At 36.6% G+C, this 25,042-nt stretch overlaps 1 protein-coding gene across 2 annotated transcripts in view; it reads left to right on the top strand.

Moving 5' to 3' along the window:
- The window catches only part of SPAG17 (sperm associated antigen 17), a 96,681-nt gene that overhangs the window by 37,503 nt on the left and 34,136 nt on the right, over positions 1–25,042 (top strand). For both annotated transcript variants that reach the window (XM_064644539.1, XM_064644538.1), the window contains exons 10-24: positions 979–1,097; positions 1,991–2,128; positions 2,212–2,325; positions 3,737–3,887; positions 5,524–5,754; positions 7,743–7,831; positions 8,498–8,599; positions 10,068–10,222; positions 14,709–14,788; positions 16,431–16,513; positions 17,801–18,004; positions 19,125–19,236; positions 19,770–19,898; positions 21,864–21,977; positions 24,445–24,665. In XM_064644539.1, coding sequence (XP_064500609.1) covers positions 979–1,097; positions 1,991–2,128; positions 2,212–2,325; positions 3,737–3,887; positions 5,524–5,754; positions 7,743–7,831; positions 8,498–8,599; positions 10,068–10,222; positions 14,709–14,788; positions 16,431–16,513; positions 17,801–18,004; positions 19,125–19,236; positions 19,770–19,898; positions 21,864–21,977; positions 24,445–24,665 — 2,042 coding nt within the window. The remainder of the gene's footprint in view (positions 1–978; positions 1,098–1,990; positions 2,129–2,211; positions 2,326–3,736; positions 3,888–5,523; positions 5,755–7,742; positions 7,832–8,497; positions 8,600–10,067; positions 10,223–14,708; positions 14,789–16,430; positions 16,514–17,800; positions 18,005–19,124; positions 19,237–19,769; positions 19,899–21,863; positions 21,978–24,444; positions 24,666–25,042) is intronic.

Raw genomic sequence — 25,042 nt, 5'->3', positions numbered from 1 at the left:
AATCACAGAATATTCTGAGTTGGAAGGGACCCAAAAGGATCTTCTAGTCAAACCCCTGGCCCTGCACAGGACAGCCCCAAGAGTCACACCATGTGCCTGAAAGCATTGTCGAAACACTTCTTGAACTCTTGTCAGGCTTGGTGCTGTGACCACTTCCCTTGGGAGCCTGTTCCCGTGCCCAACCACCCTCTGGGTGAAGAACCTTTTCCTAATATCCAACCTAAACCTCCCCTGACACAACTTCAGGCCATTCACTCAGGTCCTGTCACTGGTCACCACAGAGCAGAGATCAGTGCCTGCTCCTCCTCTTCCCCTCATGAGGAAGTTGTAACTCCAATGAGGTCTCCCCTCACTCGCCTTTTCTCCAGGCTGAACAGACCAAGTGCCCTCAGCCGTTCCTCATACGGCTTCCCCTCAAGGCCCTTCATCACCTTCATTGCCCTCCTTTGGATGCTCTCTAAAAGCTTAATGTCTTTTTTGTATTGTGGTGCCCAAAACTGCACACAGGACTCGAGGTGAGGCCGCACCAGTGCAGAGGAGAGTGGGACAATCCCCTCCCTCGACCAGCTGATGCTTTGCCTCATGCCCCCCCCCCCCAGGACACGGTTGGCCCTTCTGGCTGCCAGGGCACTGCTGACTCATCTTCAACTTCTGTCCACCAGGACCCCCAGGTCCCTTTCTGCAATGCTGCTTTTTCGGCATCTTGTTCCCCAGTTTGGATGTACGTGCAGGGTTACCCCATCCCAGGTGCAGAATCTGGCACTTTCCCTTGTTAAACCTTTTAAGCTTATTAAATATTGTTCGCGATTGCCCAGCCCTGTAGTTTATCAAGGTCTCTCTGCAGGGCCTCCCTGCCTTTGAGGGAGTTAACAGCTCCTCCCAATTTTGTGTCATCTGCAAACTTGCAGAACTAACTTGGAATATAAGTTGACATTTCTGAATAAAGAGATCTTAATGTTTTATCTCTTATTACAACAGCTGAAGAAACTTCTTTTTTGTCTCCTTCCGTGGACATGAGGTTTTACAATGACTTGCTGAGTCAGATTCCCGAGGAATACTTTTCTGTACCCTTAATGCTGAGCTGCATGTTGGAACAGGTGGGAATGTTCTCTGTTTAATTTCTGTGGCCTAGACCTCATCTAATGAATTGGTCAATGATCAATAAATCCCTCTGTTTCAACCTGAAATATGACACTGTGCGTGGAAGCACTGAGCAAGGAGGTTCAATATGAAGGAATGAAAACTCCAAAGTGCCGTCTGATTTTCTTTCATGTTATGCACTTACCCTGCATATACAGTGTTAGTCCATAATTAATTTTTGAAGACTACAAATACAATTAAATAAGGTAAAAGGTGTAATTTCTTATCTAGATCAATAACAAGTTTTCATGTCCTGCAACAATGTTGTTGATATTGAACTTCTGCTGTTTTACTTGATTCAAATGTCTTAGGGCAAGCCTAACATAGAAGTGACATATGTCAATTTTAGTACTAGACAGATCTGACTTCTGTTAAGTTCAAGCACATTCTATAATTTAAAAGAGACCCACAATATGATTTGGAAATTCTTCTTCTTTTAGGAGTAAAATTTCTGAACAATTTTGGAGTTTTTTACTATTTGTAACTTAGTCTGTAAATAGACTCAGGCAAGAATACTCTAAGTCAAGTGCAACACCTAATAGACAATCAATTTTTAATTACCTGTGTTAATTCAGAATTCTTAACATTTCAAGTTGGAATATTTTTCTTCTCATCCTTCCAAAAATTAATAATAAGAGAAAACAATTCTGTTTTCCATAATCTTTGTTTTGGGCAAGAACTAACTTGGGAAATTGTATTTTTGCTACTTGTAGAAAAAAATTTTGGTTTTCTTTCTTGACAAAATTTATGGACCTGTGCTTAGCTTATAGCAGGATCTGCTTACTAGTTCTAATAAAGGTAAGCAGCAGTCAATACTGTAATGAAAGTTAACATATATTATGTTTGCCAGGTTATTGCGAGTGAAGAAGACCTTACACCGCCTAGTCTGGTGGTACAAGAGCCTCAGGCAGATGGGTTTCGTCGTGCCATTGCAGATCATATAGTCTCTGTTCTTCCTTCTCTTTCACTTTCTTTGAGTGAAAAAAAGGTTTGTGTTGTCTTTTGTTTATCTCCTAAAATGACAAATAATCTCATTATTGGGATGTAATAACTCTTTCTTTTTTTTAACAGAATCTATATGACTACTTTTCTTCTAAGTGCAGTGAAGAAAAGACTGTCACCCCCCAGTACCCTCTCTTATTTAACTACCATGATACCCTGGCTCAGCGGTTGCACCTGCTGAAGGTATCGTTCTACCTATCATATAGAAACATTTCCCAGGTCCACAGGCAATGAATGCTCAATGCACTAGAAGGGATGGAACATTTAACAAAACAGAACAGCATAGCCTAGATTTTTTTCTACTGAGATGGACACACCAACATGTTTAGTTCACTTAAGAAGCAATGAGGACACCTTACAAATGTAGAGAACAAACATATTGATTTCAGTGATCTATTTGCATTATTAATAAGAATGTTTAGCCTTTGGCAAAGGTTGGAGATATTATAGAACTCTGTTGATTTACTGTAGTCAAATACTGTTGAAACTATGAAAAATTAATTTCTAACTTGATCATGGTGATTTAGCGGTTAGATTAGATTGAATAATAAAATGTAGAGAAGCCTAAGAAAATGTATGGAGTTAATGAACACAAGAAGTATATTCAGGGTGGCTGAATAGTTGGAGCATAGTGTATAGCCAAGATATTGCCAAATTTTAACAAAAGCAGAAAGGTTCAGAGACTGCAAGGTTTGGGATTATTGCAAAGTAACAGTTCCCAGACTTTCTGAACCAAAAAAACAGTGAATTTATCAATTTTTTCCAAAGCCAACGTGTAGTTGTACCATTAAACTTTGAAAAGTCTCTGAAGGCAATACAAGTGATAGTACAGTTCTAGATTTCACAGCTAAGATGTGTCTGCCTGGCTTCATGAACTACAAATTGTCTATGGAATGTTTAACAACAATTGATTAGACAATATTCAGAAACAAGTCAAGTTTGACACAGTGGATGTATTCAAGCAGAAGGGAGGACTGAGTAATCTCTGAGAGAGATGCTCTTAGCAGGCATATGCTTGATGCATTTCATGTACTTGCGGAAGAAGAAATTCAGGATATAGCACATTGTTTGAGGAATAGATAGAGGAAAAGGATTTGGAATATGCAGTCCAAGAAAAAGTACTATAAGTGTGTAATACTAAAAATGGTGAAACTGAAAGATACCAGAAAGTCTGAAAAGATAAATGCCCCCCATCACAGACTGATCAATGAGTTTACAGATTGTATTACTATGAAAAGTAGCACAGACCACCTGAAAGGTACATGGAAGGAACCCGCTACCACTCTGAATAGACCAGTACATATTTCTGTATTTTTGAGTCTAGCTAGCACAGGCAAATAACTTCTAACAAATGTCTGTTATTATCCTGTCAGTCATTCTCTTATGTGTTATTTTTTTTTCTGCCTAAATATCTGACACCATGATTCAAAACCACACTATGAGCACATGCTCAAATTTAATTTTACATTCCAACTGAGTTAAGCACATACTAGTACCTTCTGCTATAAGAAGACTTCTTTATTCAAATGTAATTTTTAGAAATCCACTAGTGAGAACGTTTACTTTAACTCTGGTACTTTCATTTTTGTTCCAGGCCCAGGAGAACTTAAATCCGGAAAATATTGAGCGTGAAATGATGAATAAACTGCCTCTTACAGAACTTACCCATTTCACCCTTCCTTCAACTAAAAATAACCCTAAACACTTGGCCAGAGTTCATGAGCTCATGCATTATTGTACCAGTGGTAAAATTATTTTCATTGATATAACTGCCATTCTTCTTTCTTCTGGTTGATGATCCATTAAATAGCAAGAATTTTGAGACAAGTTTTTTCAGCTGCCAAAAAGCCTTTGCAGAATTTCCCATTTTCACATTCTTGCTTATAAATACTTATAACCTACTATACACAAGTTAACCCTCATTTCAGACCTCAATTTCATGGTTAATGGGAAAGACTATATGAGTATTAAATACTGCATGAGTAAGAGCTAGAAGTATGTTAGAACTCCTTTATTTATTTGTATGCACAAACATACAAACAATTACTAATTCTAAGGAAGAAAAAACTGTAAAAATTGCAAATTTGATCCTAGGATATGTAATGCATTTTGAGAAACGCTGATGTAAATTGTATATTTATTTACCCACACCCTTTTGGAGGAGGAGCACATATATCTTAGGGAGGCAATTTTATTGAACAATAAATGGCTTTCAGAATGTATTCTGTGTAAGTATTGGTATTAATAATAAAACTACTTTATAACAGTACCTGTATCAAACCAAGAATACATGCACTTCTTCAACCATAATCACTTCTGCAGTTACCTTTTCTTGGAGTGCTTTCTGCCATAAAGTACACTGGGAAACAATCCCAAAGCCTACATAAATACCCTTAGGTAGTATCAAAAGTCCTCTCTAGGCTACTAAGAAGTATAAACATTCAAATCCCCGTGGTTATATTTATATCATCATGTAAGGCACAGGATTTGAAGGTACTTTCCCAGCTATTTCATCCTGAGGTCCCGTGTGTTGGATTAATTTACACTCGCTATGTTGTTTTTAGTTGTTGGTATGTTCATTTTGGACAGTAAGGTATATAAGGTATTCAGTATTGCTGTAGCATTCCAGCTGAGTTTTAAATTTGATGGTCTTTACTGGACTATACTGTGGTGCCATACTCTCCCAACTGGTAACTTAGCTAGCAATGCCTTCGCTTGTGTCAAGAAGATGATTGATTTGAAGGGACGATGCGATATCCAACATTTTCGAGATGTATGACATGCTTGGGTGCTTAACTACCCTGAAGTGAAAACATTTCAAACTGAAGACACTCTATATTTGATTTGGGCATTGTCTTAAAAATCAGTCCTTTGCTTGATTATCACTGTTATATAGACACTGATGCATACAACCATACATAGGATTTATTATTGCCTTTGCACCTGGCATACTTCTGTGTAAATTATGTGTAACATTTTGTCTGAAGAGAAAAAAACGTTTGATACTTGTCTGAGAAGCTACAGAGACTAAAAAAGTTTCATGAACTGAAAATAACTAGCTGTTAACTGGTTTGATAATGTCTACTCAGTATTTTAAAATCAACATCATTTATATAAACTTAATGAGCCAGAAGGTATTCAAATGTAGGAACCACTTCATTTAAGATGGATTAATATTTAGGCATATCATTTTGCAATTTGGAAGCATTCAACTTTGAATGCAGTGTAAAATGTAGCCCACATAAGTTGATCCAATACCATTAAGGAAATTGGTGTTGTCTTTTGCAAAGTTGCCAAGAACAATACACTTAAATAGTCTTCTATTTATCTTCTGCTGAGCTGTAAGGATGTTTTCAGTTAATGATTGTAATTCTTTTTCAGAACTTCTGAGTTGGGCTGAAGTAGAAAGAGCCTTTAGAGTATTTACTTTTGAAAGCCTGAAGCTGACCTGGCTGAGTGACTCTGGTTTCCTGGAGAGCTCTGGATCTATGGTTGGAGGGAATTCTGAAGTGTCTTGTATCCCTTGGGATAATCCAGACATGTTTGCAAGACAGCTGAGGCAACTCTTCCTTATGGAAAAGAAGCTTAATGGAAAATCTCCAAGAGGCTCCGGTAAAAAGCTCTCTGTTTACATTACTTCTGAAGGATTTGAATCCAGTATTTGTTTTACCATATCATTTGCTATTGCAAGGATGTGATTTTTCTTCCTCGTACAAATCACAAAATTTTCAAGTATTGTATGGTCTGTACATTGAGTAACTACGTAGGAATACTAGAATAAGGACAAAAGCTATTTTGTACTACAACATTAACAATTGTAGCCAATACAGGGTGAATTTTCTGAAGTTCTACATTTTCTCCTGCAGTTTCTAACATAATGAAAAGTTGTTGGCCTGGTTAAAGGAGAAGTGTTGACCAAGAAGCAACATTAAAAACAAGTGATTATTTTTGAGGTGATGCAAGAAAAGTAGAAATTTAAGCAACTATACCTTTAGGTACATAATTATAGGATCATAGATTGTAGAATAATCATTTAGGTTGGAAGGGACCTCTAAAGGTTATCTATTTCAACCCCCGTGCAATGAGCAGGGACATTTTCTACTAGATCAGGTTGCTCAGAGTCCAATCTGCCCTTCAGTGTTTCCAGGGATGGAGCATCTACCAACTTTCTGGGTAACCTTTCCGGGTAACCTTTCCCAGTGTTTCACCATCCTCATTGTAAAAAAATTCTTCCTTATGAATCTATCCTTCCTTAAAACCATTACTCCTTATCCCATTACTACAGGCCCTACCAGAAAGTCTCTCAAGGCCACGATAAGGTCTCCCCGGAGCCTTCTCTTCTCCAGGCTGAACTTTCTAAGCCTGCCTTCACAGGAGAGGTTCTCCATTCCTCTAATCACCTTCATTGGTCCGCCTCTGGACCAGTTTCAACAGATCCATGTCTTCCCTGTGCTCAGGACCCTAGAGCCGGATGCAGCACTTTGTGATGTTGTCCATCCTTTCCTAATAGAGATGTCTAAACAACCAGCTTAGATGGGATCTTTTCCCTAGAAGGTTGGAGCAGGCAAAAATGAATCCTGCGTATCTACCTCTCTTTTAAATTTTGGGAACATTTTGGGGTGTTGGTTTATTTTACTTTTATAGTAGTCACAATAGTAAATATAACAGTTACAAGCATAACAACATTTCAGCACTTCTGCAGCACAAAAGCAAATACCAGGAAGATAAAACATTTACTTTCAGGTCTCTTCCATCTCCTAAAGGCAGTCAGTAAAGAGATGTATTTTCCAAGAGAAGCAGAGCCTAAAGATATACGTCTGGAAGCTGAGCTGGTTATAAGGCACTTATGAACAAGTGCTTCATGGTGTATTTTCTCCCAGAAAGAGTAATTTTCTTGTACATGTGAATTTTCTCTTCCCTAACTCAGGACATAAAGAATTCTGTTAAAAGGAAATTATTTTTAAAAAAATTAAGAGAATATAGAAGTTAAAGTCCCCATGTGATCCTGTTCATATCAGATGCTCATTGTAACAATGGAATGACTGGTCAGATCATCAGGAGAACTAATATTCAGTCAGTAGCTTATGAAACTCTACACACCAAATTAATTTAAAATTTAAAATTTATATTTTTCAAAAATGTGTGAACATATCAAAACAATTGATTTTACCTTCTATTTCAATGTCATCTGTGCAAAGGACTGCTTCTTAAAGTACTCAGAAAAATAGTTCATTGTGTATGAATCAGGAGGATACTTCTGAGAATGTTTTTAATGGTTTTGACTATGCAAGGCCAGCATAGGTTAGATAAAGAGGATTATTTGAGTGGGTTTTATAAAGTGTTCTTTTTCTTTTTTCTTTTTCTTTTTTTAAAATTTTATTTAACTATCTGGCACTCCTTGTCCCTGGATTTTAACGTGCTCTTTTAGGAAAGAAGGGTAGCAGAGCTGATCATGTATTTATAGGACTAGTGTCATAAAAGGAAGTTTCAACTTTATGTTAATTTCATCAGGAAGGCTAAAGGAATTGCATTACTCTGACCTTAGTGTTTAGGGCTGAAATTTCTGGAACAATTCTTAAAATTCTGTTTTCAATTTCCAGGGCATACAGAAATAAATGGCAAAGATGGAAGAGATGGTCTGGCTGATCCTCTTTTGAACAAAGAATTAGATCTTCCTGTTTCTGATATGGCAAGTGTGGGGAATAGAGTCAACTAGGCTTTACATGAGGCAACAGAACATACTGTTCAATGCCAGGACATGTTACTGGGCATTTCTTTGCAATGCTGAATGCAAATGTTAATGTTCTGATGTCTGGGAAATAGTGCCATAACTTTTAAGCACTGTGAAAGCACTTTCTTTGAATTCCAAGGTGATGGGTATCAGTGAAGCTGCTAATAATAATTCTGTGCTGGTCTCACTGAATACCAGGGGTCAAATACAAACATGAAAATTTAAAAGAAAATGTCAAACTGTGTCAGACTAGTAAACTGTGTAGTTTGGCGTCTTCAGAATCACCTGTCTGCCATATATCCCTGCATAAACATAGCAATTTTAAAATGACATCACAGGACATGTTTAAATACTTATAATTGCTTACAGAACTCAGAAACATATAAGCTAATAATAAAAGTATTTAGATTATGTTTGCCATAAAAAATCCAAGACTAAAAACCCTTGGGAGTAATTGTATTTTTTGTTAAATAGTGCCATACGGGTCTGCACATCAGCAGCATTATGCGGTTAACTGTGATGCAACATGTGATACTGTCTATTAAGCCAACAAGATTAGAGTTAATTTAATACAACTGACACTGAAATGTCGATATACATTAATTTGGTTTGGTGTATTTTGAGGTGAGTCTGGAAAATTACTTAGAAGAAATAAAAAAGATACAGCAGCGTTGCTTGACAGACTGGAATTTTGAGGAGCATTTTCAACCACATGTTCTTCTTCAGGTATCTGTGAACTGACAATCTTATACATACAGTCACCTATACAAAGAAGTAGTGGCAGAGTTCAGGGTATTTTCTTGCTTGATAATTGATTTAGTTATATCTCTTTTTCATTTTTACCAAAACCCATTGTTCTTTAGCTGCTTTTTAGTTCTTTATGTGGAATTTAGTCTGTAATGGGTTTTTATTTCCTGGTTTGGCTGTCCTATTTCATTGCAAGTCTCTTAGCTAAACATGATGGAGATAAAATGACCTTGCCCTTAGGGATGATCCTCTCTGGCAGTTATGGGGCTCATTAGTGTATGTGAAAACATGCTATGCAAATACCTCTGCAGTATATGTTTTCTGGGCAAATAGAAAATTTTGTTGTTACGTTACTTCACCCTTTCAGGGCTAAAAGCGTCATTTATAGAAGTCCTGCTAGCTAAAAACTGAAGCTTACCTTGCAGAAATGCAGAATGACAAATGTGAAAGATGAATTCAAGTGTAGTTGGCTTAAGTTGGTAGGCATCCTCTTGGGAAGAGTGGATTATTAGTTCCTTGTAATGCCTTGAGCTTCCTATACTGTAATTCTTGTTTGACCCTGACACATGCTGTACGTGGGTGAAGGAAATTCTGCTTGGACTTTTGAGCACCACTTTAGTGTCACAATTGCAAACACTGGTCATACATTTCAGTGCCTAAGAAATTATGCAACGTAAATAGCTCATGCTACCTGAACTGTCAGAAAGTCTCAGGTGACTGGAAAAAGGTTTAACATTGTACCCATCTTTAAAAAGGGTAGAAAGGAGGACCCTGGGAACTACTGACTTGTCAGCCTCCCTTCTGTGCCTGGAAAGATCATGGAACAGATCCTTTTAGAATCTTCAGCTGCATAGTTTTGAAAAATAATAGTTTACTTAAAAGAAGGCTTTCTTCCGGCTATGACTATAAAGTCACAGTTTCAGCCTGCAGACAATGTAAATATTGAAAATGATGGGCCCACTACAGAACAGAGTGGAATAATGTAGAAGACAGTAAATCTCAGAGATGTGTAGGTCATAGTTACAGCAAATTGAATACCAAGTAGACTCAACTGAGATAACAAAAAAAGTAAACTTGTTTTCTTTTTACCTGGTATATGATAGTTCTGCTTTTATTTACTATTTATTTAAATATTTTATTATTTAAACTTGCTTAAGTATTTATTCAATATTTTAATTTATTTGTTTTTTATGTAGCTGAACTTTTTTATTCATGGTCAGTCTCAGAAGGTGGAGCATAGAGACTGTCTCATCTCAACATAAATAGGAATGGAGTTTCAATTTCCACCTGCCTGAACAATTCAGGTTGCTGGAATCCAAATGCTTTGAGTACACCTTGTAGGAGAGTGAAGTTCTATAGCACCTTTTGCTAAAAGCTGTGTTGTGTAGCCTTTGTACATATACTACTGTCTGCAGGGAGGGTATACCTTTATTTCTTTCCTTTTCAGGTTCTTCATACAGCATCCCAAGAATATAGATGTATTGATACCTTTTATCATAACCAAGATAACTCTTTGTTAATGGTTTTTCACAATCCTATGAATCAATATCGTCTGTGCCAAGAGACTTGGGATATTGCATTGCACTCTAATGTTGGATTCAGGTAATTGATTTTATATTTCATGTCTCATTCACAGTCGTTTTCAATAAAAGCCTCCATGGGTATGCTTGGGGCAAAGCTTTGAAATTAAAAGACATTGCTATGTAACACATTTATGAGAAAGCAAGTCATGCAGCTTGAAAACAGTGCTGTGTTAAAAGAATTCTCTTGAGCTTTTTTGAGTAAGAACAATGCAGTAGGTTGCTCCTTATCACATACTACAAAAATATAAATAATGCACACATACACACAAAGTCACGTTTGGGATACCACATCAAGAAAATTATACTTCAAGTAAGGGATGTTAAAAAGAAAATTCTAGGTATACACTTACTAGGTTTTTCAACTATGTATACATAAACTCAGTGATTGTAAGTGGGAAAATTTTGGGGGAAAACTAGAAGTCCTTTATTGATATTAGAACTTTTTTTTTCACAGAATACCACATTCTTCTTAATTCCTTGTCACTGTCTGCGCACCAGTTATAGGCGTGCAAATGGTTAGTGTGTCCACTATTAGAGCTTTTGTCAGTGGACCTATTTGTTTTGGAATACATTTTTACATTGAAGAAGTGGTATAAATGATGGTGTAGATCCAACTGCTATTCGAAATAATTGACTGAAAATAGAAAAAGTGTCCATGTACTGATATGTAAAGAAGTTAAATGCCATAGAGAGACAGCTGAGCTATCTTTAACTATGTCACTCTGGTGCTCTATGGATTAATTAGATTTATCAAATAGAATTTCACGTAAATTATCCAGTAGAAAACACCTACCCCCTATTTGTTTGCAGGCATCCCTTTCTAAGTGCAGTGCCTAATTTATCAGAATGTGGGAATTTGTTAATGGAAACTTTTGTTGGGACCTATGTATTTGAACAGGATTGAATGCTAAATAGGCAAAATGTGCTTTCCTGAAGACATATTTTGTTTTGTATTTTGTATCTTTGCTCTCAGTCAAGGAGCTCTATGTGAGTCCATCTCAGCTTTCCTGGCTTAAATTATTTGCCATGAAAAGGAGCTGTTGTGATTAGCAGTGATTGCAACCAGAGCCAAAAGAGATTTACCAGCAGAAATCAAAGTTCCTTGGAGAAAATGCTGGCTGTTTTGTGTTTGTTGGGCAGATCCACTAAATGTCTGGTCAGTTTTTTTGCATTTATGTAACACTATACCCAAAAGATAAGTGAAAGATGGTGTGTTCAAGTGAAGCAGAGTATTGCATTCAGATAAACCCAAGCAGAGAGTCAAGTTGTCTTAAAGTCTGTTTCACAGAAGTCTGTTGAAGCCCAGAGCTTTTTGTTCTGGCAGCTATTCTTACTCTTATTTGTGTGGCACTGGACTTTAAAATGCCTAATTCAGGTTTCTTAAATATAAACAGCTGGTGCCAGTTTAGCTGCCTGGTATATTTGAGTTGTCTGGACAGGGCTGACACATATGACATGAGATCCATAGGAGACCCATAGACTTTTGGAACAAACACCGGAGATCAGGTCACATACCCTAGTACATCGAACATGTCACTTGGTGTTTGCATACACTGAATAATTCCTCATCCCAACAGCATATTGTTGTTGTGTTGTCTGTAGAAGCAGGTAGGAATGTACCAGACCTCCTCTGGAAGCATTTCTCCCTGAAAAAAAACTGTTCATTTGCAGGGTTGTAGAGCAGATTGGCTGGTCCCCTTTGACAGGACGTTGAAATAGTTCAAGGCCAACTAAGAAATACAAGGAGCTCTTGATACATGCAAAAAAAAAAGTAGCTAATTTTGCACCCAAAGAAGGAATGAAGCATGTTCTTTGGTAGATGCATTATAATACAGTAGCTGTATGTTTCCTTCTTCTTACTCTTCCACATCCACTGGAAACAAGGCTTAGACATTAAAGATTGTTTCTACTTAGGGCAGAAACATCTTTGTCCAGTGACAATTCAGCAGCAAGGAGTTCCTAAAGAGACTGACATGAAAGCTGCAAGAAGGTTTGGCTTTGCTCTTGTTTCATAGAAGTATTCAACATCACTGCTGTGTAAGCTACTTAGAATCTTTGAGGAGCTGTAGGCCCTCTTTCAGTTCTGTTATGTGGCATCAATACCTGCCAATTCTCTGCAAAATAACCGGCACATTTTCAGGACTTATTCAGCCTTTTTGCTAAAGGTAATTTTAGATTTCCAGACAAAGTATCATAAATAATTGCTAGTGTATGTTTCCAGGCAACATAACACTTCTGTGGAAGACAGTCTTTAAATACCTGGAGTGCTTCAAGCTGTTGCCTGCAATTAGCTTCCAGATCCTGCTGAGTTGCCAGAAACTGGCACAAATCCCACTCATTAATTAAGTGGTTACTGGCTTTTACCTTTGTATGAAATAACTGACTCCTGGTGAGTTTACTATCAATTTATTGGTTTTTAATTTATTAAAATTACTATCATTCTAATTTATTTAAGAGTCACAATGTTACCACAGGAGAGTTACAAATGCATAACAGATGCTGTGCTTGACAATCTCTCTGATAGGAGTTCTCTATCTGTTTACTTGTTGCTTCTTTATTGTGACATCTTATAGACCACAGACCAACTTTGTAGGGTCATTTCGTAGTTGCTATCTGGAATATACTTCTGTTACCTGCTAATCAGTTGGTTACAGAATCACAGAATAATTTCATTTTGATTACAGTGAGTTCTGTTACAGGAAATTCTCATACAAGGGGGAAATTAAATTTCTCACGTTGCAGCAGCTTTTGCTCCTGGAGACCCCAGTTACCTTCCTTCTTTATGGATATCAGGTCCTGTGGTTCATGTAGAACATCCAAAAATTCAGAAATTATACCTTTTAAAGGGTAGGCAGCAGGAGGCTGCATATGAAATTCAATGGATGCTACTGACTAAGGGAATGCAAAGGCATGGACACGTGCACCTGCAGTGATGTGTGTATATAAAACATTTTAACTCTGGTTAGGGTAAGTGGCCACTCTGTCAGGAAGCCAAGTGAATTCAGGCATTATCAAAACTAATTTTTGCGCAGAGTTAATGGCATTTATTTACTCTTTCATAGTAAACACATTATGCAAGTTACTGGAAAAGAATAATCCTTTCTGAGAAATGGTTCTGAGTCAGACATTGGCAGTAGGGGCATCAGAATACATATTAATAGAATGTGTATTTTAGACTTTGAATGACTGTTTCATTGCCCTAAAATATTTTCCACGCGAATAATCTCTTTTTATTTATAACATATATTCATCTTCCAGTTATTCCAGTACTGGCAACTCTATGTTCCAGACTAATTTTGCCTTTTGTTTTCAACACCATGGGTTTTTATGGCTTGTACATTTTTCTTCAGATATGAGCAGAGTAACCTTGTCCCAACTGAGTATGATATATATGATCAAGAGTTTCTCCATGCAAGTTTCCCAAAGCAGGCTCCACCTACACTGCAGAAGCTGGGAGAGACTTGTGTATCTTGAAGCTGTACATGAACTGTATACATCTCCAGTCTGTGTACATGACCTACATATTAAGTCTCTTGTACATACAATGTAATGATGTAACAAGAACTTTGAAATGGTCATGAGGTCACAAATTGATTGTGTAGCCTGCATATTCATAACCAAAACCTGTACTCCATATAGAGCTTTTGAATACAATTGAATAATTTCAGACTTATAAATGCAAAGTATCACGAATACACAACAACTGAATGTGATACATTCTTCAAAATCCCCATTTTAATTTTGCACATATGAAGAATTTTACTTTAAAGAATTATGGTAACCCTCCAAATGAGGGGTTGAGTGGCAACTGCATATAAGACTTCCAGGCTTCCTCCTACCTTGAAAGCAGTTTTTCACAATGAACTAATTTAGCAGTCATTTCAGACACCTTTGGAAAATGAGACAATGTAACTGCAGATACCAACTGCAAACTCTGGATCATTCAGTTCTCACTTCAACTTAATTGTTAATTGTGAATATTCTTAATTTATGCCAGGTCATGGTGCACCGATTCTCTGATCTGGATTTGGATGACAATTTCCAAACACCTGTCTTGTCACACCATAAAGAAGAGCTAGGAATTAAGTGCAATAACACCTCAATTTCTGAACAAACAAATGAAGTGCATTCTAAAAGATAATATTAATCAAGAGCAACTAAGAAAATAAATTATTCTGGTGGCAAAACAGTGAGGAGAATGAGTCTGATCCTTTCTGAAACTGTCTTTATGTTTTGTGATTTCCTGGATTTTTCTTTAGGAGCAGGTATTCTTTGGAAGACAAGTTTCCAAATATAAGATATTAAGCAAATACCGGCCAGGCGCAAAAGTACCAGTTCCTGTAAAAACAGAGAGAAACCCTGTCAAACACCAGCCTTCTCTCAAAGAGAGAGAGCCTTCTCTCTTACTTGTATAAGAAACTGAGAAGCCAAGTGGTCTTGTTTGACCTGGAATCATATTAGCAAAAACTGTATTATGTTAAATAGAGGGATATTCTGCTTTTCAGGAATTATCTCGAGCTGGTGGCTAACTCAATTGAGGACTGGGTGAGAGAGGAAGAAGCTAAATACCAAGAAGAGAAGATGGGTAAGGAAACAGTCTTTTAATTTGGAAAAAGCCATGGTAGAAGGCCCTTTTGAACTGTCTGCATGTGCTGTCAAAAAAACTGGCTTTACTAAGAAAGCCAAAAGTGGGTATCTTTTTATTCTAGAAAATTAATTTTTCACTTTAAGTGCTGAGGCCCAAATCTATTCAGAACAGAACTGCGTATATTTTTTCCTAGGATGACCTTGTTTTGACATCTATAAAGGCATAAATATGTTTTGGAATTAATTAAATGCATGTATTTGTATGTTCTGAAAACTGACACCTCTAGTATCAATTTACATTTACAATAGTTGTGCTTATCTAATGAAATTACTTTAAAGATTACATACAAATATGAATCTTTGTTGAGATCACTGAACACATGAAGAGATGAGCAGTAGTTAAAGCTGGCAACATGGTTCAGGAAAATTCTTTTTTAAAGGGCAGGATAAAAGCTGGAAGTCAGAAGCTGTGGGCTAAGAGCTAAAACTGGAATTGACTAGACCTGCAGAGCAAACTTGAATTACAGGCAACATTTTGGGTAGTGAGAATTGTAAGCAGTTCATACAGTAACTGTTCAGTAGACAGCAAAATCTGAAAACCCCTATTAAGAAAAAAGAACTTTTGTCAAATTTGTTCATTTGTGTATCTAAATTATATTAACAGTTATTTATTGATGTTTCACCTTTGCTTTGTTAACCTTTTTTGAGAATGCACTTTGAAGCCTTCCAGTACTAGCAGTTAGCATTTACAAAAATAGAAACGTTACTCCTCAACCCAATTAACACCTCTGATTATAGTTTGGAAACTAAAAGGACAGTTATGACTTCTATATCATAATTTGTAGGTATCTAGCTGTCACAGGAGCTAGATTGAATCTTGCCCATATGGTGCCTCATGACAGATATAATTCATAGAGTAGCTCACTTGCTGAAAGAAAATAATCACCTCTAGCTGGAACATGCGATGGGCAACAGTGTCTTTGGGTGTTTTCAGTTTCACTGACACTGCTGTAACCCACACTGCAATTTCTACTTTATAATACAAAGTAAGTTTCTGATAGGGGACTTTATCTTTTCTAGAAGGTAAATATTGGGTATCCAAGCATACTATAAAACGACACTCGTAGAAGATACCCTTTTCATAAGTAATAGGTGCTATAAAGCCATAATAGTAAACAAGGGATATGTTTTTTCTTTAGTGAAAGTTTGAAGGTTCAGACAGCATTTATTCACTTTTTTGTCTTAAAAGGTCATAATATCTATGACTCTGGTATTGAACTTGTTCTGGCTCAGTTAAAAAATAAACATGCAAACTTGTTACAAGAGCAAAGCCTTCAACAGCAAGAAGCAGAGAGTCAGTCTTTAAATATGTTAATATACTGTTTAGCATATTTGGTCCTCAATTATGACAATCAAGTAATATTAGTTGTCAGGTAAGTTTCTTCTTACCTAAACAGACTTTCTGTTTTACTTCTAAAAATATTTAACATTTTCTTTATTTAACTTGTATACTTTTAGTATTTCGAAATCTGCATTTTTTATTTACTTGCACATCTTTTATTTTTATTTTCCCATTTTTAAGAATTATTGCATTTTCATATATTTATAACCTCACTTATTTTTCCTTTCATTTCTCAAAGGCAAAATATCAGGACCTGAGAGCATAAGAGAATCTCAATCCAACAATGGAGAAAGTCCCATTATCAGAGAAGATTCTTTAAAGGTGAGGCAAAAATATATATGTTTCTGAAATGGACTAAAAAGCACTGCTTTCTTATGAAGGTAAGCCTTTGTTCTTACATAGGGTTGACTGAGTTCTCTTAGTTTTTTTGCTCTTGGCTATTTTTTGTATATGTTATTTTCTTTAATTTATTCCTTATTCATTGTGAGTTACGTTATTTTCTTAAGGGAAGACTGCTTGGAGTTAGACTAGACATTCCAAAAGCAATTCATAATTGCAATACTGGAAATAAGAGTTATGAATAATATCCTACTATTCTTTAAGTTTTCAGATTGGAAAGATATGAAAAGATAAATCCAGATTCATGAAAGTATGTGTGTACTCCACTCCCACTTTTACTGTCTACAGCTCTTTGAAATTAGGGAATGTAAATACAGTACCTCAGAATTCCCTTATGACAAAGAATCCCATGTTATAGATGTAGTTCATGACTATGCACTACAGATTAATTGACTTGCCCAGGTTTACACAGTAAGTTTCTGGTTGATGTAGGAGTTAAGCACACTTTTTTTTAAGGCTTAGCACTGGCATTATCCATTAATCTGCACAAATCTAGATTTATTGATGTTGTAGTCCCTCTTTTTTTTGACTCCTCATAGATATAGCATGTCTCATCCTTTTTACAGTGTATAATGTTGTCCACTTAAAGTACTGGAATGTAGATATGAAATGGCATTAACCAATTCCTGGCTACTCAACTTGAACAGGCATTGCTCAAATTAGGCTAATCCCTAACTTGTAACTCTGAATGCTTGCCATTTCTTCCACAGAAATGCTTGTGCTTTGGTATGCTTAGACTATAAAGTGCTACAAAGCCCAAAATAGTCCAGAAAATCTCAGATGTCTTCCTAATACAAGTTGATAATTTTGGCATGCATACCTCATTCTTCTTTCCGTAAAAGAATAAAATCATTTTATCTCACAGTTGCATTTTGGGAATAAACTAATACCAGTGATGCATTGTGATTTGGTGATAAACATTGTGGACAAGTGTACAACAAAGTCATCCTTTTATGGCTAATTGTGTAAGATACAAATAATCATGTGATTCATCTCCTGTAGTCAACAATGACTGCTCTTGTCGGTTGAATGAGTCAGTGATTTTGTGCAAAATATAGTGTATAATATTGTAAAACTTTAGACACGTTTGGAAAACATGTCTTAGAGTGACTTAGAACATTGTTTCCTTTGAGGTTGTTTGCTTGTACTCTTTCCAGCATGCACATATCAGAAAGAACCACAGTTCTTAATTGCTAACATTGACTGTAGGCTTGGAAGAAGGAGCAGGACCGCTTACGAGAGGAAGAAGCAAAAGGAAAGACAGAAAATTTGGGAAGTAAAAAGAAAGGACAGGAGATAATAGATGGAGAGTGTAAAGATTCCAAAGAGGAGTCTGAAAATGAGCCAACAAAAGCCTCTGAACTTCAGGAGGATCACAGCATTCCAGAACCATGTTGTGAGAAAGTTTATAAGGTAAGGACTTGTATTATTGCACCACATTAGAAAAGTGCTAACTATTTGTATAGACAGTCAATATTACAGCAAAGCTATTATCTATTGTGAAATTCAAGTTCAGGGCAAATTAAGCCTATCTGTGTTTTGTTTCACTTCATTGTTTTTGATATTTAAGATTATTTACTTTTTTTATGTATATGACATGAATACAAACATAAGTTGATTGTGTTTTTGTGCCCATGGAAAATATGTTTATAGGATCAGTCTTGCCTACAAATGTGGGGGTTGTGGGAATAGAAAAGGAGAGCATAAGGACATGTCCTATCTCCTAAATTAGGGGACTGCTAGACCTACTTGAAATTTTGACTGTCCACATTGGAGATTAAGTAAAAGGAGTTCACTGTTTCTTCTATTTCATCTTTTAAAATTCATATTCTTAAAGTGCCATAATACAAGCTAATCTATCTGTTACACTAACAGAGGGAACTCATGAGTAGTTTTGTCCAAACAGTTTTAAGGCAGTTTGCACCACCTCATATTTGCATAGTCTACGTCTTGCGTCCAAAACTTGCATAGATTGATATATTTTAGTCTTAAATTTGCTTAAGCACAGACTTTGAACTCAGATGACATTGCTATCTGAACTTATTTGAGTACACTCACATAATTTTTGCTGACTTGTGGCACTTTGGAAGGCATAGCAATCTAATTAGATTTACAGTGTCTGAATTTCAAAATCTAGAGGGTAGAAAGCTGAATCATTACCTGCCCTTCATGTGATCCCATGCCATTGTACTTTATCTCTTTGTGCTTGACTGGAATTATTCTTTCTCTCACACTATGTTAATCCACCAGTCTACTTACTACTCTTCAGTTTTCGTGATGGCTCCATGATACTGAAGGATCAGTTTCTGCTCTCATGTGTAATGAGTTACTTCCGTTAATAACTGAGAAATTTTTGGGATATGAGAATAGCATGCTAGGTATTTGCTAAAGTTGTTATTACATTAGTTAAACATCTAAGCAAAAAATGTTGAGCAGAAAAGTGTGATCCTGATGATCTGTCCTGCATTTACCTCTTTCATGGGTTCTGCCTTTCTTTTCTCATTCATAGATAATCTAAAACTTGTTTTTCCAGTTTCATGGCTACAATACAGGGGAGGATGTAATTCAAATATCAGGAACCAATCAATATCTCTTCCCATCTGATGGAGGACAGATTCAAGTAGAGAAGATAGAGTTTGTAAAAGGTGATTCTTTAATTCTTCATGCTTTGCTTTGACTCAGTGCTAACTGATGGCATAGTTTCTTAATCCATAAATGCTTTTTCATGTCTCAGTAGTAGAAATTCAGTTAAAGAAATTCTATATTAACATCTATCACTATTAATCTTTATATTTTCCTGTAGTAGGTTAGTAGTTGATAGATAAAATTCCAGAAAAGTAGAAATGGAGAAAAATCAGTTCATATTTATCTGTTCAATGGAAACCAAGGCATGATAATTCAGGAATGTTCCAATTATTTTTCTAGTCAGGTGCAATAAATCTAAAAAACAGATTCTTCTGAAGCCTCTAAGATCTAATTGTCAGGATTTTTGTAATATTTAGTCTAAACTGAGAAAACCTTAATTTTTGTCATCTTGGTCTTCTACTAAGTGATTCGGTCCAGTTCTGAGCAATTTTCTTTTTTGGCGTTCTTTGAAGTTGCAGGTACAGGGTTTATTTGGGTGCAGGTAAGTTCTGAGGCCTGATGGGACCAATAATAGTATTCCATTGCTTTACAGGTCTAACTTTGGTAAAGGTGAAAGTGATAAAAGACAACCACAATTTCTTCATTCATATCACAGATCCCAAGAAAAACTTGGAAGAAGCTGAAGTGCAAGAAATTAATGAAGAAGAGAAAATTAGATCAGGTCAGTGAATTGACATCACTGATATAAAAAATTCCTAGTTTGACATATTTAGTAATTTGATACAAAAATTATCAACTAACAGAAAATGGCAGAAAGTAAGAAAAATCAGCGTTCCATAAAAATCCAGTTGACTGACTTAAGTACTGTATAGAGAGACTTTAGCAAGATGTAGAAGCACAGTGAAGGTCACGGAAGTGTGCAAACCAGTTTCTTTTCCAAAGCAAGGAAATCAATGAAGAGTCACCATTCTTTAAGAAAATAATTTTCTTCTTTAGTGGAGGACTCATTCAGATCTTAGGCCTGGGAAGGCAAACTGAATCCTGTTCACTGTGACCAAAGTAAATGTCTGCCCTAAAACGGTCCCCTTTTGAACAGGACTTCCTTTTGTGGGTCAGATGACCATGACATTAGGGCCTCCTCAAGACCTTGCTGTGAAAACAGATCTTTCTGCAGTCCAGTAGCTTCCGCTGTTGGTTGACATATAGCTAACACTCAGAAAGCATTGAATCCAAAGCCTTTCAGAACCCAGGTGAGAGCATTTCCAAGAAGGAAGCCAGTCTGTAACAATTTGTGTGTATGTTTGCCAAAAGCATTATGGAATTGCTGTCACCCAACTGAAGAGTATTAGAAAAGTATAACTTTTGGTAGGCATATTACCTCTTCTAATCTTCATCAGTGTCAGAAAGCATCCTGCTCTTGCTCCTCCCCTTGGCTTCAGCTGCCACCAGCAATGTAACTGTAGGTTGTCCAAATAGAAAATTTGCATCCGTTCCACAGATGAGGTGCTTTTTGTCTGCCCTTCTGAAAGTTGACCTGTATCATTCTGGGGTCTGACAAAGGGTATCGGTGATCACCACTCTGCAAGTAACTGAGGCAAGTTGTATTCACTTGTCATGAGTGAGAGAGGCTTTCCTCATGTGTAAACAGGAGCACCTTATAGGAAGGCAGTGAGGAAGAGAAGAATCAGTGCAGTCTGATACTTGGCAGTGTCTGGATAGTACAACGTAAGCTTTCAAAACAGTCAAAATGCCAAAACTGCATCTGCAGGTGGTGTTCACCAATGAGCATTGCAATGACAGACAACAAATAGGAGCAGACAAGGTCTCAGGATGTTTGCCATGTTGATGGGATTGGGAGATGGCTAGGTGTTAGGTGCCTACCCTAACTTTCTTTTGTAGTATTCTCTGCTGCTCCTCACAGTTTTAAGAAGCTGTTCTCCATATGGGAAATCCAAAGGTTTTCTTCTTACCAACAGAATGTTTCTTTGAGGCAGTAGGAGTTGAACTAGAGGCAAGGTAGGATCCAGTGTCTGGGAGATGTTCTTCCATAGTTTATGTGATTTTCATGAATAACATACTCATCACATGACATCGTGGTCTGCACCTCTAAGTGAGCTTGTCTCCTGATCCACTTTTACAAATGCCAGATACGTCTTTGGATCTAATTTCTCAACTCTTGTCCTTTCTTTTGCTTTATCCTCAAAGTACAGTCATAGAATCAGAATATCCTGAGTTTGAAGGGATCCACGTGGATCACTGAAGTCCAGGTCCTGTTCCTGTGACAATATGTGAGAGACAGTCACTTTTATTAGTTCATAGGCCACATGTGATAGAAATTAACAGTTTAGCATTCTTGTCAGCCAAGAAACAAGGATCCATAACTTTAAGTTCTTTCACTGCTTAAGTTCAGTATGACTTTTCACTGGTTGTTGCTTTTAAACTGTTCTCATGCACCTAGCTAATTAGAATGCTATTCCTAGATTAAAAAACCCACAGATGTGTTGTACAAAAATTACTATTATATACTACCCTATGAATGGAATGATAGTTTTCCCTGTCCTAATTAGTCTGTTTTACAGGTTAGTCATCCACATTGAGGTTCCACTGTTCACATCAGCCATTGGTTTGCAGGTCAGGTGGTTCTGGTGTGCATTGCTATCTTTAATATTATTTTTTTTTATTAAAGGAAAAATAAAAAATCAAAAGAAAGCTGTGAGCAAGTTTGGATCTTTTTCAGCCACCTTGGAAAATGGAATCCAGCTGTCCCTAAGCTATTATGGACCTACAGGGAAGACAGCAGGTAAAGTAAGCAAATAGAAGACGATATTTGAGAACCATAGCGGGATTTTTTTTCTTTTTTTTCCTCATGCACTCCTTAACGAAATAATTTGTTGTATGCAATTCTGCCTTTCTGAGCGGCTGTTACTACGTGGTAGGGAATTTTCAGCAAGGCTCGAGATTACATTGTCAAGAATATTCTGTGATTCAATTTTCAAAAAGGAAGGAGTTTTCCATGCATTTTTGCTTGCTGTGAAAACAGAGCAGTGCAGGGAGAAACTTGCAAGTATTGTTATTAAGTAGCCCAGCAAAATCAGCCAATTAATTTGAGCCAAAGAAAATGTGATTTGCTGAGGAGTCTTCTTGGTTTTCCAAGAAATAATATTTTTGTAAACTTATATAGGTGATTATGGAACTTTCATTTTACTTTAGGAGTTGGACTTTAAGTTACAGTTGTGCAGACATAATGAGGGATTTCTCTCAGCCTTTCAATAAACACATTCAGCAACTGGAAGCAATTGCTTCAGAAAACCGCAGTGAAAATAGCGTCTGCTTTTACCAAGAGCTTTTTGTTTCCATTACATTTGAAAGGCCACTGAAACCATTATATGGGTAAAAGTGAAACCCTTCTCTGATCAGAAAAGAATCCCAGAAGTTTTCAGCTCTTAAAATATGAAAACATTTAATTGAATGCATCTTTGTGTGGACTGTGGCAAACCATTCAACTGTACACTCAGTTTTAATTATTTAAATATATTTTACAAATTAATTACTAAAAAAAGACATTTTAAACTTGGGCCAAGAGAACATTCACAATGTAGTGGACTGCAAAACTTGGATTTTGACATAAAAGAGAGACATGTCTAATTAAACACCTACATGTCAGGTCTGATGTTTAGGCTTTTTCGTATCTGCCATAATCATCCTATTCTACATTAGAATAATCCTTGCCATGGTGAGCTTTAGAGCACTGATAACTGACATTCTTTGATTGTTTGGAGTTTTTCTATGATCACTTGCTTATGCCAAATTCCCCTGGGTCTTTGTATCGTAAGTGCTGAGAATAATACTGACCAGAAATGTTCTGTCTTAGATAATTCTCACATGCCATCTATCACTAATGCCGAATGGTATACCATGAATTCTGTAGTTTCTCTCCACTGGTTGGTTGAATTGGGTGGAAACTACTCTTTTTCCCTGCAGTACTGAAATAGTTTTAACTATTTGGAACCTCTTTAACTCTCACTTTTCTTACTTTTTTTACTTTTTATGTGTTTCATCTTCCTCTTAGGAAACCTAAGGTGACAAAAGGCCTCAAGTGGTTTTACCAACTTTGTGCATCTTTTTTATTTCTTAGTGAAATTAATTTCTTTAAGTTCTGAATTATTCTTTGTTTGCTCCAGCATTACGAAAATTTACCTTCATACCACCTTACATTCCAGTTAGAAATAAGCCCCTCATCTCTTTGTCAATCTGGTGCCACTTGAACACTTGCAGGGCTTTCAATTCTGGGTACTGCAGAACCTCTGCACTTGTTCTTTGTGCCTCGACAAAATTAAAAGAGCACAATTCCAAGTGCTAGAAATTTGAATGTGCGTGCAAAAGGAAGGAAACCTTCCTTAGTTAGACAGGCCTCTGGAATTTACCATCTCTCTCAAGTTTTCTAAAGACACTTTCAGTCTTGATAATCCACTTTTTTTCACTGTTACCCTCAGATACCACGTTCTCATTTTTCAGGGCAACCAGAGTAAAGAAGTAGGTGAAATTTCTTAAGAGATCAAGAGCCTGTAACAGCCTCTGTTCCTAAATTTAGCACTCTGGGAAGTAGTGTTATCTGAAAGCGAACATGAAGGCTGGTTAAAGAAAAGTGTCAGTTAGTTGAAACAAAAATGTTTTACTGAAAATCTAACTTTATATTAATTTTATTTTCAAGAAACTATTTTGAAAGGCAACATGATTACTTCTTGTTAATGTGGTTAGCAGGCTGCTCTAATGCTTGGCCTTTAAGAATTGCAAGAGTCTTACTAAGTCTAGATCATCAGAATCTTTCTGAATAATTATAGCAAAATAGATGTATGTAGTGCAAGGTTTCTGGAGTCAGTCAGTGCTGGATCAGCCCATGATAAAGCATAACAACAGCCATCAGTTACTAGATACTAGACTCAGAATGTTTCCATCTAAGTATTCTGGATGTAAAAGGGTATTTTTAAACTTGTATTTTTTTATTTTTGAGGTGATGACCAAGTGACAACTTGTGAGAAACAATAGTTTCAAGATGTCTTTTAGGCTAATAAATTGTCAGTCAGTGGAAAGATTTTCTAAACAGTTTTATATATTCAGTCTCTCTATCTGAAATAATAAACTCCCCCACTGAGGTTATTATTTCTAAGGTAAAATTTAGTGTACAAAATCTTTTTAAAAAATAAAATGTGGCCATCTACATTTATGAAACTTAATTGCATTAAAAAAATTGCTTTTCCCTTCCTTAGATGATGAAAACGGTGATATCTTAGCAAGAATTCTGGACATCCCTTCTGTTCATATTCCGACCATAATTCCGACAGAAGTGGCTCCCATTACACCAGCTTTGGGAAAAAAAGATAAGTCCGACAAACAAAAGTCAGGAAAATCTCAGCCTTCTACGAAAGCAAACCGTAGCAAAATAGACCCTTCATCGTCGGATGACCTGGTACAGCAAGAAGAAGTAAAGGTGAGAGAATTATCCAATGAAAAGAAACAAACAAAAATTCAAATACGTGACCTTATGTAAAAGAAGCATATATTCTTCTCAGAGGGCTTTGAGCTGTGCTGTTACAAATTCCTAACAGTTTGTGGTGCTTCTAAGGATATCTTTTACTCTTTCAGTTGCTCTCAGATGGTACATATTGGCAGCTGTTAATGAAGCTAGCCTTTATGACTGCATGGTGTGAAGCAGTCTGTCTTCCATAGCCCACGTACTTTTGTCAATTTTGGCTTTACAGTTACAGCTCTTACACTGCAGATGATCAGAAGACCTCTCCTGCAAAGACAGATTGAGAGAGCTGGTGAGGCACTGGAACAGGTTGCCTAGAGAAGTTGTTGATGCCC

Source organism: Pseudopipra pipra, chromosome 2, assembly GCF_036250125.1.
Source record: "Pseudopipra pipra isolate bDixPip1 chromosome 2, bDixPip1.hap1, whole genome shotgun sequence".
In the NCBI taxonomy this organism is placed as follows: domain Eukaryota; kingdom Metazoa; phylum Chordata; class Aves; order Passeriformes; family Pipridae; genus Pseudopipra; species Pseudopipra pipra.
This window is presented reverse-complemented; position numbering and strand designations above follow the sequence as displayed.